General features: G+C 33.5%; 1 protein-coding gene across 1 annotated transcript; it reads right to left on the bottom strand.

Moving 5' to 3' along the window:
* Positions 1-2,717: 2,717 nt before the first annotated feature.
* Positions 2,718-12,028, bottom strand: LOC128180485 (uncharacterized). Its single transcript, XM_052848601.1, has 3 exons — positions 11,967-12,028; positions 11,177-11,443; positions 2,718-3,576 (listed from the first exon to the last, which is right to left on the bottom strand). The coding sequence occupies exons 1-3, from the start codon at positions 12,026-12,028 to the stop codon at positions 2,718-2,720; spliced, it is 1,188 nt and encodes a 395-aa protein (XP_052704561.1).
* Between the last annotated feature and the right edge of the window lie 5,564 nt (positions 12,029-17,592).

Here is a 17,592-nt window from a genome sequence, read left to right as displayed (position 1 = left end):
AGGAGACACAGCATCGTCACGATTAGAAGGATTCATCTCAAAAATCGAAGACTTTCATCGTCTCATGAATTTCTTGGAGGTACTTTTTTTCCAATATACATTTCTTTGTGAAATGAATGTCTGTTGTTCAGAAATGCAGGTTGTTCATAATTTTTTTTTGAGAATTATGTTGATGTATAGTCTTAAACATTAAATTACCCCAATTTATATCAGATATCAATTATAGGTAAGGCTACATTAGAGCATCTGTAATAGCTTACATGTCACATGGTTTTAACTTTTATTTATTCGCACAACATTCATTTTCATTCAGGCAATCTGCAGACTCACCTACAGCGCAGAGTCAGCAGGAGAATGAGGAACTGCAGCTTACTTCAGATTTATGACTTCAGAAATTTGTTAAATGCTGTAAATGTCAAGGGAGAAGTTAGAAATGCCTATCGACCATACAAACTTCTATATTATACAATTTTAGATGCCATGTGTTGTGTTTTATTTTTCCAAAAATTCAGTAAGACATCTGATGAAGAAATTCCACTGCCACATAACTTTCAGAATTTATCATCTGAAGAAAAAATAGCTTGGTTCAATGGAATATGTTGTGAAATTTTACAAGAATACTTTTTTGAATCCCAAACAGACAGTATGAAAGATCTTAGAGAGATTTTAACAGACATGGGTCATCCTGAAAACTATTATCTTTCAAATCTTGAAAATGGAAGAGTACAATACCATTTTTGTCCAAAATCATACACATATGTTGGTTCCTTGAAAGTGCATGAGGAAAAGGTTCATGGGGCAAAAACTCCAGAAACAAAGAGATCAACAGAAAAGGTTAAAGATGAAGTAGGAAACTATTGTCAACTCTTTTTTAAACTTGCACTACTTCATAGAAACTTAGATACAGCCGTTGACTTGGCAGATGGACACCGTAGTGTGCTGTCTGCAAAATATGAACTTCCCATCTATGTTAAAACAAACAAAACTAAATATGCCATTGGATCTATCCATCTTATTTCTTAAACAGAAGGAATACTGGATGAGGAAGAAAAGGAAAGGCTTATTGCAAACAGGTGTGTAAACCTACAAGGTGGGAAGAATAATAACATGGCGTTAGACGAATATGTAGAGTAATTGAATAGAGATAGTAAAATAGTTTGCTCGGGTTATCAAACTAAGGACAGTATTCTTAGACACTCAAAAGAGTTTCCACACATTGTAAACTTTGTGAAACACTATGATACTAATACACAACCACCCTTCTTATGAACAGGATGTAAAATTTTTTTTCAAGAATTAGAAGACTTGAATGCTTTTTTGCATGTTGAGGGAAGAAAATTGAAATGCAAGACTTTATGTACAAACAAAAACATTTTTAATGATTGTTTCAAAGGGTTTGCCACACTTGTCCATAGACACACACCTCTTGCTGCATTTCATCGTCTTAGAAACAAAACAATTTAAAATGGTATTGTTTAAGCCAGCTGTTGTGATACTAATCATGCTAAATATGCATAATATTGATATGATGTTTATAACATTTTTGTCAAAATTGATAGAAATTTTTTTTTTGTATGTCAGGTTTATCCCATGTGGTTTCATCAATATTGTTGAGCACAAATTTAAGTGCATTTTGTTATTGACAAAGTAGTATATGTCATAACAGATGTTATCATTAGAACTATTACCAAAATCAAATTGTGTATTCAATATACCATTACAGATGTTTTCACTCGAATTAAAGAGTATGTCATTCCGTCAAGTGTAGCTTTAATATTAGTATAAAAACAGTTATCATTTTTTAAATGGATTACCAAAAGTGTTTTTGTGCACTGTACAGGTTTTATTCATTAACATGATTAAGGAGGCTGGCTGGTCAATTAATTACCCATTAAATATACCATGGAATTTTATATTTGATTTGTTTAGCTGTAAATTATAATAATTTAGTAAAAATAAAAATTCTATTCATAACTTTAGCTTTAAAATTTGATTATTTGTACAAAGCTCTTCTTCAAGAAATCAATAGTCTGAAAATGACCATTCAGCCCCCTTAAATAAACCAAAAGTGTGTGTGTGAAACTTATGTGAATATTACAGTTTATAAGATTATTTAGACATTTTCATGTATATATATATATATATATATATATATATATATATATATATATATATATATATATATATATATATATTCAATAAATCCTTTTTCTTGGTACCGGGGATGAATAAACACAAAAATAAGTCCAATGCTCAAACAACTTTTATCTATAGCGCTTTTGCCCTACCGGGCTCTTCAGTAGATGTTTTATATGTATTCTACTGAAGAGCCCGGTAGGCCGAAAGCGCTATAGATAAAAGTTGTTTGACCATTGGACTTATTTTTGTGTTTAAATATATATATATATATATATATATATATATATATATATATATATATATATATATATATATATATATATATATATATATATATATATATAATTTTCAACTTGTAGTACACAATTATGCAATGTTCAATACACTTGATGTTACGATGTATAGTTTTAAAAAAAAATTCCAACTCTTGAAAGATTTTGATTATAGAAAAAATAGTTAATTGAACAAAAAAAAATGTGCAACTGATTGTTTTTAATTAAATTTATATCACCCTTTAAAATGTGTTACAATTAATCAGACACAAGATCATCAATATTGTCGTCAATCTCATCATAATTTTAAGGTTCGGTATCGGATGAACTATGGTCACTAAATTCGACAAGATTCACCATAAAAAGTTTCTCTATAGGGGTCAAATCACATGTCCCACAGTCACACCTGTCGGCACAGAGATCACAGCATGAATGTGATATTGTCTTACTCCTTTCTTTTAAAAGTTCTCCCTCTGAAAGAAAGGGCTCAAACATAGGCACACGTCTGCAGTCTTTTGAGGTAAACATGTCCTTTACCTCAGTGTCAACTGTCCTCAGGTGGTAGGAATTGAAGAAAAGAAGGGCTACAGAGTCCTTTCCATCACGCCCCACCCTCCCTATTTCTTGCACAGTGTCTACTATGCTCTTGGCAAGAATTACACTATAAAACCGCCTAATGTCCACTCCCATACCTAGTGCACTTGTGGCTATAACAAGTTTGGTGGCACTTTTTTCATCCAATAAATCTTGCAGAATTTTGTTTCTGATGTCCTCTGGGGTTTCTGAATGAAACATCTGCACCTCGGAACACTGTGGAAGTTCTGTTATTATGTAGGAATATATATTTGAGGCATCTTTTATTGATGTACAGTACAGAATTGTTCTTGGTAACGTCCCATCCGATAAAGCATCAATAATCCAAACCATGGCCATCTCTGTAGTATTTGGACTTTTTTTCACAACAACCTTGATGTTATCTCTGTTGGGTGAAATTCTAATTTCGGTTGTGTCGGTGCCAAGTTGGAGAATTTTTGTAACTCTTCTTAATATTTTCTTGGTGCACGTAGCACTCAATGCAAGCACTGAGGCTTTAGGAAAAAGTGATCTCAGTTCTCCAATGTGCGAAAACCATTTGCGGAATGCTTGTTTTCCCTCCTCTTCACCCCTATAAGATAATACATACCACTAACAGTTATAGTATATTCCAATCAAATAAGATATAAATCACAGTTTGTTCATTAATCATAATACATTGAGTTGAACATATTTAAATGACTATCAAGTTCTTACAAAAACTTTGATTGTCCTCTCCTGGTTGTATACATAATATTTTACAATGCCATACAGTTAACATTTATACATGTAACAGTTATAGTACATTCAACAAATTCAATGAAATAGAAATAAAATACTTGTTTGAAATAATTTAGAAAAATCTGTAACACTTCTGTATGTATGGGTAAATTTTTTTAAACATTTCCACATTTTTAATGTAACTTCTAAGACAAAGATTTGTAACCCATAGTATTAAATAAACATATGGGGTTATGTACTTTAATTTGCTTACCAGGTTGAAATGGTATGACACTCATCAACAACTATCATGGACACATCAAAGGTTTGAATATTGGCCCGGAACGTTTAATCTCCAACAAGATATTCTGGGGATGCAAAGAGGTAGTCGAAATCCCCGCTTTGTATTAATTCATTATCCTGAGAGCCTCCTTCAAGGTGTATTGAGAAAGTGCTAATAGAATTCATTTCTAACGATATATATGATTATCCAAATAGATATACATGTCAATTGAATGAAGTAAAGTTCAATTAAATCTTTACACAGTTCTATCTATCACGGTATAAAGTAAACAACATAGCTTTGCTCGCGAACTCATAGAGGAAGATGTTTTGTTTCGCATTGATCACGCATTAGAACCATTAATGGTGAACAAACGAAAATTTTACAGTTCATGTCACTCGTTTTCATTTCCCGTCGAACTGGTACGAGCATTTGGTATGGTAAGGATTTACCGTAGCCTGTGGGTAACACTGCGATGCAGTGCTGTCTCCTCAAAAGCATATACAACATCTGTTCTTGCTCTTTCTTTACATTCGAAACATTAAACAACTCGCTCACTTTCTTCATTGCATCTGTCGCCATTTTGCTTCTTCACCCGATAGTCTTCAAGAGACGAGAATTTTCATTGGTTAAAAAGTCACGACCTTATATTTCAATATTTAGATTGTCGGGTCGTTTGGACGTGACCTCTTAGCGGCTTGTTTCAGATGTTCGAGAGCGGTAGCGTATCAGAACAGCTGATTTTAATCAGATTGAACTAAGTGTATCATATATTTATGTTACGAATTAGTTTTTAGTTCCTAGATAAACAATCACATACATTATGTCGAAGATCGATAATTAATATTTGCACTGGTTTTATCGTGCTAATGATTTGAAACATCTTGATTGCGTGATTCAGTAAAATAACCATTAGAAAAGCATTAGAAAAAAACCTAGAAAACTGCAATTAATGCATTTGATGTTATGTGGCATGTCAACACAGAAATTCGATCATTAAGCAATTTTTTTCTTTGCAACATTTAAACAAATGTTCGTTAATAAGGCCGGTTATAGTATTCGAGCCTGGACCTATAAATTCTTTACTTTTATATTATTACTTACATAGGTGTTTGATTTGTGTCCCGTAGAATATCAAAATATGCTTATCATATCTAAACATTAGGCAAACATGTACACTAAATTTTTGAACAATTCTACAAAGTGCAATATTTTACAACGATATGCATTATAAACAAAAAAGCTTTTAAAAACCAGTGGGTTTCTATCTCATGACTTGTAAAATCAATAGCAAATGATTAAGATTGTAACGGGATGGGAGAAATAATGACGGACCAGACCGGGTTTTGAACCCGGGCCCCCTGAATATCTCGTTAGGTGCTCTACCAATTGAGCTATCTGGCACCGGTAATCGAAGCGGTCTGACCGTCACATTCCTCCCCCTTAAATGATCTTCGTCCCCGAAAATCACCCCAGGCTCTTCCCCTGGCAGGAGTTCACCTGTCAGTTCCAGGGGTTGGTCACGGTGTAACGAAGAATATTGACCCGGGTTGAAAATTGACCCGGGGGTCATTTTTCAACGTTGAATATTGACCCGTGGGGTCATTTTTCAACGTTGAAAATTGAGACCAAAATCATGAAATTTATACCCGGGGTCATTTTTCAACGGTTTGAGAAAGATTTTTCTAAACTCTGATGACCTCGACACGTTGAAAATTGATCCTGTTGAGAATTGACCCCAACCTCAGAGATTTTATCTGAATTGGAAGTTACTCTATACACGGCTTCAATGTACTATCATGCACATATTTGAAAGTTTCAGTTTTTAAATGTTCATACTGTCCGATATATATGCATCTTTGCTAGCCAAGTGTCCGATTCGTTTTTTCCATCTCCGCCAAGTCTCATTTGCTGAGAAAAACGAATCAGACTCTTGGCTAGCGTAGATGATACATATGCGGACATGGCTAATTTCTTTTAGGTTGATATGTCTGATTAATCATTTAATTTTGAGACTGAAAATATGATATCCATTTATTATTACAATACTATGTAAATAAGGCTAAGAAGATGACCGTTTGCTTCAGAATGGAACAGGCGAGTAGGGCTAGAATACTTTTTGGTTTTCGTTCCCTCGTGTGACAGAATTTAAAGTTTTAACTTGTCATTATCTCTGATAAATATATCGAACAAATGTTTTGCCCGTTTTCGTCATTTTTCAGGCAATTAACAGGGGCCCGTTTCAGAAAGCATACTTAGGACTAAGTTATATGTTAGGAAAGAATTTTTTCCTAAGTTCATTACTTATCCGTTTCATTTTTCTAATCTTATCTTATGGAATTCCTAAGTTATGTTTTAACTTTAAGACAGGTAAATCGATGTCTTAGGAACATACTCAACATGGCAACTGTTTATGTTTTATATTGAAATTAATTATACTGTATATGCACATTAAAGTTGAACAACAATACTAAAATACACGTATCATTAAGACCTTTTTCTCTTTACTTCTAAGCTGAATACTTTAAACCTATGAAGACGTACATATATTTCTTAATTAATTTCTTTTGGTGAAGACTTTGAATTTCTACAATTTTTTTTCGATTATCTGGTCGCACGCGCAGATGGATAGCGGGCCCGGTATAATTATACCGGTAGTTTGTGCACTGCATGATGATAATGAATTATTTATGCCCGAGAATCACTGATATCTTAAACAGGAATAAATACTAAACAAATACTCAATTACAGAATGACTGGATGATTTGTCCTATCCCTCCATGAAGTAAACTTTTTTTTACAGGAGAAATTTTAGATGTTTTCTTTGAGAGGGGGTGGGTGGGTTGTTCATTTGATTTTTTGTTCGTGTGGATGCTGTTTCATTCAGAAATTGTTGCATTTTATCCTCACTTCTTCTCTCAGCCGAATACATTTATTTGCAATGTTTTCTTTTAGTAAAAAAAAACAACACATTTATATATCAACCATTACAAACAAAAATTACGAATTACATCAAACTTATAGTCTAAAAGTTCCATATCTCTCCATTCTGAATGCTAATAATCACTGTTTACATGTGATTATTGTATTCCGTTTGAAATATACCGTATGATTTAGTACAATCATATTTTGATATCTCAACGAACCTTTTTAATTTAGGATTACGCATATCTGTATATGTTTACACGGGCTATTTATAATGGACACAACTAAACAATAAAATGCACTCGAACATTTATAAAGAATAAAAAAAAAATTCTAGCAGGAACCAATGTTTTCAATTGATCGATCATGCGGTCATATTCATATATTTACATTTTCCAGTGTCTTTGCCTGTGATAACACTATGTATCGATTTTGTACTATATAACCAATAATACAAATGATGCCAAATTGAGGCGCCAGCGGGGTTTGCTTATTTATATTTAAATATTTAATCGTACGATGGCTAAAAATTATATAAATATAAGTAATAAGGAATTATTCTTTGAATATTCTGAGGTGATAATTTCGGTCGGGGCGTGATCAAATCTATCATAAAGCCCTTCAGGCTTTATTGGATTTGATCACGCCCCAACCAAATTATTACCTCATACTACTCAAAAAATGATTCTTTATTCCTTATATAAATATTTACGATAAAGAAATATATGCATATGTAGCAATCATCAAGAAAGATACTATGATCAATTATTTCTCTCTCATATTCCAAAAATACAACTTTTAAAGAGTATGCGGGTTTATAACGTAATTCTTATCTACTCGTGTATGCGTGTGAAGGTAAACTATTGTACAAAATTTTGATACATGCACACAAACACTACACTATTTACACATTTTACTTTTTTCTAAGAAGTTTCTAGGTGAATAAGGGAATGAGTTAATACATTCAATTAATCAATATTTAGTTTAAATTCGTATCATATTGATAAGAATTTACATGATCGGTATTAGTTTAGAATTGATAATATGATATGAAAGTGGCTAACAAAATATCTTAAGATAAGACTTAGTGAATTGCGTTACGCCAAGAAAGTTTTGTGAAACAGCTATGACAAATCTTAGGGACTTCCTAAGTTTTAACTTAGGCATATCTTAAGTTCTATATTAGGAAACATCTTAGGAAATCTTTGTGAAACGGGCCCTAGAGCTCTATTCGACAGGCACCTCACGTTGTATATTTTTCAAATAATTGAAAATATATTACCTATACTGTTTTATTGGGTAAAGGGTATATATGTATTTATATTAAGACAAAAGGATATAATGTCAGATACCTATGTTTAATTTGAAGAGGTCAGAATATTTCCCTGACAAAATAATAAATGAATGGTTGTCATCTTTTTATCTTTTTTTATATAAACTGTATTATACATATATACACAGCATATACATATTTATACATGTTTTTAATTTTTTTCCAATTTTCTGCATATGCAGAGTCATATTTCCTTTTTAAATCAAAGTACTGAAGTACTGACGGGAGTTGATTTTATCGATTATTATTTATTTTAGAATCAACAATACGTTATTTTGCATGGCAATTAGCTTCTTGTTTTTATTTCAATAAGGCACGTTTTTTATAATATGAATACTCGGACTTTTTCGAAAAGAATTTCGAGAAAACCCCATATAAATCATGTCGTGTTATACTTAAAGATACTATTAATTCCATGAAGGTAGGTATCAGTAATCGAAATATTTCTGAAAAATTCTATGGATCCAAGCAATATTGAACTTTAGTTTCGTTCAACCAGACGCTCGGCTGTCTCCGTTAATCCCCAAAAAGCAAGAGAGATTCTCTAGCTGCGTGTTGAAGATTTACGGAAACAACAGATCGTCTGGTTGAACGAGACTATGGTAAACTCTAGTGTAGGAATACATACCACTACAAAAAATATCTAAATTGTTTCTACCATATAAAATCTGACTATTTTCAAGGTATTTATAAATAAGTTTCCTTGAAAAACAGTGTTTCAGAATTCATTACAGCGAATTTATCGATGATTTCCGAGAACTAGGTCTTGTCAGCGGGGATGATTTGTGCTTAGGTCCAAACACTGTTTCACTTTCGGTTTGCCAGAGTAACTGCACAGGAGAGTTTATTAAAATCAACTCCCAAAAATGCAATTTATTTCTATTATTTTGAGTTTTCAATTCTATTATTTACCTGTAAAGAAACACAGGCAACTGACGTAATATATTTCTCAAAATTAAAAACAAATACCAATACCCTCTACCGCAAAAATGTTATCAATTTTAAAAATGTAGGTTTGCATCTAAATATACAGTCGAAGGATGGTTGATCTAATTATATTAATGGTATACATGAAATGGCGTGCAAAAAGTTGAATATATTAAGATTACTCAAGCATGCAATTGATAGATAAACACTTGTTAAAATTCGACTTTTATCAGACCTAGATTGGAATATGGTGATGTTGTGTGAAGCAGATGTATCAAGGAAAAATCCGAATTGTACAAATTGAAGCAACCAGGACAGTGACAGGGATCAGAGTTAATTCTTCTAAAATCATTTTATATAGTAAGCTTAATAATTCAGATAGTCACAGTTGTAACAAACTGAGTGGGTACAAACACTAAAATGTCAATATGACATAATGTAAATTTTGTATTTACACCACCTAGTAAATTTACAATAAATAATATCAAAGTTTCAATTAACTGGGTGAACGTAAAACCAAAATTAAACAATATGACGTATTGTAATTCTAAGAATTAATTATATTTGTACATTTTTCCAGGGAATTAAAAAAAAAAAAGTGTTACTGAATTGAATAGTTTAACGTGAAACCATGTATACAAGTATTCTTAAAAAAACATATATACTTTTTTAATATATAGGCCTAGATATCATACAAAACAGGAATTATACGCGAAGGTTTATTATCAAAAAAGTAGTTATTACATATTTAAAAGGGATAATATGTAAATTCAAAATATAATCATTTCAGTCTAATTTTAACCCCCCCCCCCCCCTCCTCCCCAGTTGAAACATGTAAACATGTAAATGTAAAGAATAAATATGTAAAAACTGATAATTTTTAATTAGATAATCTCAAGTTATAATATTGATTCGTTAATTTGTGCTTCTTTGCTGTTGAATTTGGAACCGGTTTCATGATCAAAATTCCACGATGCGGGTCAATTTTCAACGGATTAGGGTCTTTATTCAACACCTTTGGTATCAATATTCAACGTTGAAAAATGACCCCCGGGTCAATTTTCAACCCGGGTCAAAATTCTTCGTTACAACGGCACCAAATGTAACGGGATGGGAGAAATAATGACGGACCAGACCGGGTTTCGAGGCCGGGCCCCCTGAATCTCTAGTCAGGTGCTCTACCAACTGAGCTATCTGGCACCGGTTTTCGAAGCGGTCTGACCGTCACAAGATAAAAACCATTGCCCTATAAAGATCTCGATTGTGAAAGAAAAGATATTATTAATAATATTCATATGTTGGTAGATTTATTGTTCATTTCAAAAGGGTTAATTTTAGAGTCACATTCCATCTTTAATATCAATATGGCGGTCATTAACATACAGTTTGTGTCTTATAACTGTATCCTTTAATGTAACTTGTGTACCCCGAGTGCACACGTACATAAACAAAACATAAAAATACTCCAGATATTTCGATCTGTGGTTAGTTACCACAATAATATGAGGTAACATGAGAAAACGTTAAGTAGTGGTTTAAATTAATTTTACTTAAAAGCACATTCTAATAAAGATGATGATAATAAAGATGAGGATAACAGTGAAGTAAAATGATTCACATTCCGAGCACTTCTTTTTTATATACATGTTTATTTTTGTTTTGAAACATTTTTTTTCTAAATTTTGGAATCTGAAGGATCATTCCATAGCTTTAAACTGTTTATTAATAAAGATAAAAAAGTTCCAACCAAATACAACATTATTCCCTATCATGGTCACGTGGTGAGACAAGCTCCATTATTTCCCCGATGAGTAGACCACTTTCTTGGTACTGACGTTAATGATGTACTCCATGGCTGGCGGCACACTGAGGAACGACTTCTCCTGTCCTCCTTACTTATAGACACACGTGACATGTTCAGGAGTTGTCGTTCCTTGTGGAACGGTTTAGGATAAGGGCTACAGTTCGGAGAGACCTGTCCTAAGACGCTGAGATTCAGGTTACGTTTGGCGATGATGTCTATCTACTCCATATCCAGATCTTTCTCCAAAGATTCCGACCGGGAGTCCATGAGTTGTTGCCCTTTGATAATGGGTACGGCTGACGTTAGTGATGTACTCCATGGCTGGCGGCACACTGAGGAACGACTCCACGGAACGTCTATTCTTGTCCTCCTCCCTGATAGACACACGTGACATGTACAGGAGTTGTCGCTCCTTGTTGACCGGTTTAGGAGAAGGGCTACAGTTTGGAGAGACCTGTCCTATGACGCTGAGATTCAGGTTACGTTTGGCAATGATGTCTATCTACTCCTTATCCATATCTTTCTCCGATGTCTGGGACAGGGAATCCATGAGTTGTTGCCCTTTGATAATTGGCGCTAACTTCAAGGGAATTAAAGTAGGACAACAACAAAACTTCTTCTCCCATTTTTGTTCGAAATGATCTGATGCTGAATGTTTACAAAGCTGCTTTTTTCTAGGGGTGGGGGACATAGATGTAGTACAACCACTTTCAACTGAGGAAGGTACCACATACGAACCATGTGTTATGAGATCCCCAAAATCATCGATAGGTTGAATGAAGTCATGATCCTCAAATCACTACAGATCCCTGACTAACACTTGAGTATAATAATTGACTGTCCTGCAACCATGCTGTTCTAATATAATGGATACCATGAACACTGCTAACCCCCCTCTTACGACTGCTGGGGAACTCGGTCCCACTCTGAGGGTACCCCTTACTACCAACATAGATATAACCTTATTCATCACTGTCACGGTCTTCATACATAAGAGCCTTCCCAGAGGGAAGGAGTGTCAAAGTGTTCCGTAGACCGTAGCAGGGAGTCATTCCTGTATTTTGATGTAAAGCATGTAGGTCTCATAGTGTTATAGGGGGTGCTTGGAAGTCAGATGCGAAACGGCGGCTGTTGACACTTTTTATGCAAGAAGAAAGTCGTGCAGACGGTAAGTGAAATAGTGTGAAAATGACATGGATGGGAGGTGGGGCGGTACAGACTGGCAAGGCTGAGACATGTTAGACTCGATTTAGACGCCAGTATAGTATTTATTGTCTACTATTACAATAACACAATATTCCGTAGGTACTGTACCACTGGACTCGCAGGTCGCCTCTTCCTACACACCCCCTGTGTCTCAAATCGCCGGCTGCAGACTTCTAACTGGCGATTAAAGCATCTTATGCTGGAATTCTCGCGTGGTGACGTGCATGGAATAAGTCCACAATCACTACACTTTTACGTATGCGATCACAAAATTAATAAAAATGTCATTATGTGTCGGTTTTATATACATATGCATGTACAATCAAGGAATGTAAACATGATATAGGCTTGTGCATAATTTTTGTACACGTTATCTTGCACTTTTGTTTACTGTGTACAAAATTTCAGTCACATGCATTTAAGAATAATCGATGAAAACTTTATTGCCAAAGCCCATGGCATAGGTGGTGCTACAGTTCTCATTAAAATTGCATGAATCATATGTGTTTCTGAACTGATATACTGCATGGACTTTTAATGGTCAGTGCGATGCAATTATTAAGAACTCAAATATTTCAATCTAAGTATGTTGCATTTTTTTTCTGTTAGTTTTTCGCATTAGGAACACGAAAGAGAGGGCCCCCAAATAGACATATCAGACTTGATAAAGCTAGTATCAGGAACTGAATTTTCCTTTTCTAAAAGCACAGGTAATCAGTTTTGCATATTCAGCAGTAAGAGTCAGTTATTTGTTAGATCTTATTGTCACATTTGTAATTGATAAAATTAAAGGAGCCACTGATAATAGATTACTACACATATTCCAGGGAATTAGAAATTAAATGCTTTACATATTTTCAGTTTCAGACGACACTGCATCAGAGACTGAAAAATGTCCAACAGCTGCCAATAATGAATCTGTCCAAGAGTCATCTACAACTGTTAAGGTATATACATTTTTCTTATTTTAAAATTTGTAATTTGAAAGAACACACTAGATTTTAAAAAAATATATATACTGTGGGATCAGTAAAAATCGTGGTGGCTTAATGTTTGTGGTATTCGTGAGCAGCCCTCAGCCACAAATTTACATCCTCAACGAAACCCGTTGATAAGATTAAGTTTTCCAACTGAAACTGAAAACCGACCCATTCAAGAAATTACTTCCCCACGAATAAGCAAAATCCCACAATCACCAAAAATTGGCACCCACAAAATTAAATTATTTCACAGTATGTGTAGAATATACAGTATCATTTTGTTAACTTACTCTAACCATATATATTTAAGATCAATTAAATGTAATACGCATAGTCACGGATTTTCTTCATACATGTACTTGACAGTTTGATAAACTTTGGTATGTAAAAAAGCCTAACACTATTTGTTTGTTGATATGTGGTCCCGTTGCCATGGTAACTGAGAGTAAAGATGTAAAAATGGCATTTTAATTAAAATTATAAAAAAAAATAGTTGTCATTTTTAAAAAGAAAGAAAAAAAATTCATGGAGGAACGCATATTTAGATGGCTTTCGTGGTTACCAAACAGAAATTTTAAAAATTTTTTTCTTCATTTAATTTTAATAAAAAGTGCATATCTTGGATTTTTTGGTAAACACTATTATGATTGTGAAAATAAGAATTTAAATAAAATTTAAAACCGTTGCTATGGTAACAAGCTTAAAAATAAGGAAAATTATAATAGTTTTAAGCATACGCAGGCATGTTAAGGCTTCCCAATGGATTTTACAGCGATATTTAGAAAGCCACTTGTCTGTACCTCATACGATATGACGTCATAATTAACTTTGACGTCACGATCTGCCGTCCTGTCGATAGTTCTCAGGGAATGTTTTTAACGTTAACAGTGAATTATATCAAACCAGTATAATACCGCATATTTCCTTTACATAGATGCTGCCGTTAATGCGAGACGTACAGAATTCATTCATATTAAAACCCAGTATCAAATAATCGGCAGTTTTAAAGCTTCGTTTTAAGTAAAAGACTATTTATAAACTAGTGGTTTAGAGACTCTCCCTGCTACGTGTAAACAACCGAATGAAGAAATGTCCATGCATGTAAAACCAGCTTGGCGCAGGTGAAAGATCAACACAATTTTAGAATATTTTACGTAATATTGGTAGAGAATATAAGTACTAATGTAAATCGTGCTTGGGAAACCTACGGATTTTCCCCAATTTTTTGTAAATCGCTTTTGATTAGTAAAAATGCGCATTATTTTGATGATTTTGTGGAATGTTTCAACAATATCTCCCATAAACGAAATATCTATTTCTTTCCCAAGCAAGAACTTCAAAGTATATGACTTAACAAAGGATTTTTATTAAAAATATGTATGATTTAATGTCATTAATCACCTACGCCGATGCAGTTTTTTTTAGATCATACGCATTATTAGGATTCGCTTTAACGTGATTACAAAGTACAGATGACGTCAAAAAATGCATCAAATGTAATGTTAACATCAGTATCAATAAATGTATCATAGATTTTAAGAAATACTCCCGGTCAAAGTATTTTTACAATGATTAAAAAAATATCGTTTTCCAGCCGTATTTTAGCCTCGGGACGCCTTGACATTGTTGCGTATTTGAATGGATATTATTCACTTATAATGAATAAATATAAAAAATCAAATGGTGAGAAAAAATAGAGTATCTCCTTAACTTTAATGATACTTGAAAGAAATCTGAAATTTTCTAAAATTTCTAAAAACAACTGCCGTTGCTATGGACTTTTCTAAAACTAAGAATTTCTGTGTTATGCAACTTAATTTTCCATAGCAACAACACTTCTGTGTTACATAACAAAGGTTTTTGTGGTATACAATTGAAGAAAATTGAGATATATTTTTACAAGTTCCAACAAAAACAATTGCTATAAAATTCTAAAATCGGCAATTAAAGCATATAAAAATCATCATCAATTTCTCAGTTTTTCCTATTTTTGGCCTTGTTGCCATAGCAACGGTTGTCAATTTTCATAATAAAATATATATAGCATGAACATTGATATGGTGGTAAAAATTAATCAGTTTCCTATTTTAGCCTATTAAAAATCCGCAAAAAACTTATTTCAAAAATTTGTAAAGGCTTCCATAGTAACATTTTTATAGGTATTGGTTTCTCCATTAATTTTCTGATATAATTAAATAATTGAAAATAGGAATAATGCTGTTTTATGTCTTTGATAGTTTTCATTAGTGGGCAAAACCTAATATGGCTTCAAAGTAGGTAAGTTTTGCTGTTTTTCCATCTTTAGTCTCGGTCACTATGGCAACAGTTACCCCTAGCAACCAACGTTTAGTGTTTTTTGCGTTTTACACCTCGATGTGTCCACGTATGAAATGAAATATAAGGAAAATTGGTGACTATGCGTGGTCAGACCCTTTAAAAAATCTTTGATTCTTACATAGAATTGATCTTAAGAGTTACTGTGAAATAATTTAATTTCGTGGGGGGGAGGGGGGGGGCAATTTTCGTGAATTGTTGGTTGTTTGCTTATTCATGGGGATGTAATTTCGTAGATGCGTCAGTTTTCAGTTACAGTTTGTAAACTAAATCTTTAATAATTAGTTTTCGCTGAGGATGTAAATTCATGGGCGAGGGTTACCCACGAATACCACGAAAATTGAGTCACCACGAATTCTAATGATTCCACAGTATTTTATGGAATTAATAACTGACTCTATTAATTTAACAGGCACCAGAGATGAATGGCCATTACTATATACGAACACTCTTTGACAAGCAGAGTTTGTACAATTTCGAGGATTTAACTTCAAGAGACCCAGATTCCTTTGAATTTTTCAATTCAGTTTAAAGAGACTCTTCAATTTTACTAAAAAATGTGCTCAAAAAATCAGATCTTCAATATGAAAGTCATACAGCCAAAAAAAACCAGTTAACTATTTTTTACACGGGCTTGGATCTTGATGTTTTCAACTCATTATTGACAACGAAAAGCTTCATTTATGCAGTTCTTCCATATTAAAAGAACAACATATGTCCGACCATTAAATCTGGATGGCTAGGGTGTTAAGAAAAAGCCTGGTGTCATCAGGCAACTCAGTCTACGAGAGGACTTCTTCAGTGTTTTGTATCGCTTAAAGACAGGACATTACCTTGAAGAATGCAGTCTTCGCTTTGGTGTGAGCTCCAGTCAGTTCTCCAGATAGTTTACTAACTGGATCAATCGCCTACCTATAGAACTGGAACCTTTACATAAAAATGCAGTGCCGGATGAAGACGTTGGTCTTGCACGTTGCTTTTAACCATTTCCAAACCTGAGAGTAATTTTGGACTGTACAAGAACTGTTCAGTGAAACACCATCCATTGGGGAGTGCAATAAACAGACTCACAGTAATAATAAACACCACTGTACAATAAAAGTTCTCGTCGAGATCATTCCCGCAGGAGCTGTGACACACATCTTCAGAGCTTATCATAGGAAGTTGTCAGACAAAGTCAGCCAAACAGATAACACAAGAAAGCTTGGACCTTCTTGACTCCCTTGATATACCAGGACAAAAAGTAATGGTCGACAGGGGCTTTATGATTGAAGAAGATCTCCCTTGTGGTATCAAATTAGTTAATTCCTTCTTTTAAGGGTGCAAGCAGACAAAAACGTACCGCAAATGAGCTACCAAAGTCAAAGGTCATCTCAAGGGCAAGAGTTTATTTGGAACGTTGTATGCGGAGGATTACGTCTTTCAACATTCTAAGACAAGAACTTGAACTATCGCAAGCTGATGTATATGAGAAAGTATTTTAAAACCTGTGCCTATCTGGCTAATTTTCAGAGTCCTTACTTAAAGCCTGGTGATTATAAACTAAAAAATAATGCCGATATATAATTGAGATTAGTGATATATGTTATGCAAGTTCAACTAATGTCACATGTATACAAAAGTATGCAGTTGAAAAGTTTTGCTAAATATACACACCATTAAATTATATATGTACCCTGTATTAAATTCAATTAAATAATAATTTAATAAAAATATGTTTCAACTAGAGGTACTGTGAACAAGCTCACAAATAATACCTCCAACCCCCAATCCCCGCTAAGAATAAAAAATCATAACTCAAGTATTTCCTATTATAAAAATGATGGAGACTATTTATTTTACCGTCCATGTTTTACCAATAACGACTGTTCTTTTTTTTGCAAAATTGTTAATTCTAATAAAATTACACAAACCAATTTCTGTTTTTTAAATTCCATTTTATTTAAACTTAACTGTTCATGCATGAAGACATTTGTATCCTTATGATAACAAGCATGACTGGAATCAAACGGTAATCCACATGTCAGACAGCCATTTAATGTTTTGAACTTTTGGTATAGTGAGCCCGATTGTTTCTGATTTTTTTTTCTACACAA

Source organism: Crassostrea angulata, chromosome 4 (assembly GCF_025612915.1).
Source record: "Crassostrea angulata isolate pt1a10 chromosome 4, ASM2561291v2, whole genome shotgun sequence".
NCBI lineage: Eukaryota > Metazoa > Mollusca > Bivalvia > Ostreida > Ostreidae > Magallana > Magallana angulata.
Note: the sequence above shows the minus strand (reverse complement) of the source record. Positions and strands in the feature narration are given on the sequence as shown.

Bases quoted from the DNA above. Each gene is read 5' to 3' on its own strand.
- LOC128180485 (XM_052848601.1), bottom strand. From the start codon at position 12,028: ATGACTCCCTGCTACGGTCTACGGAACACTTTGACACTCCTTCCCTCT. The intron at 11,444-11,966 runs GTATGAAGACCG...CCTGAATCTCAG, and splicing joins CCCTCTGGGAAGGCTCTTAT to CGTCATAGGACAGGTCTCTC. The intron at 3,577-11,176 runs GTAACCTGAATC...ATTATCTTATAG, and splicing joins GATAGACATCATCGCCAAAC to GGGTGAAGAGGAGGGAAAAC.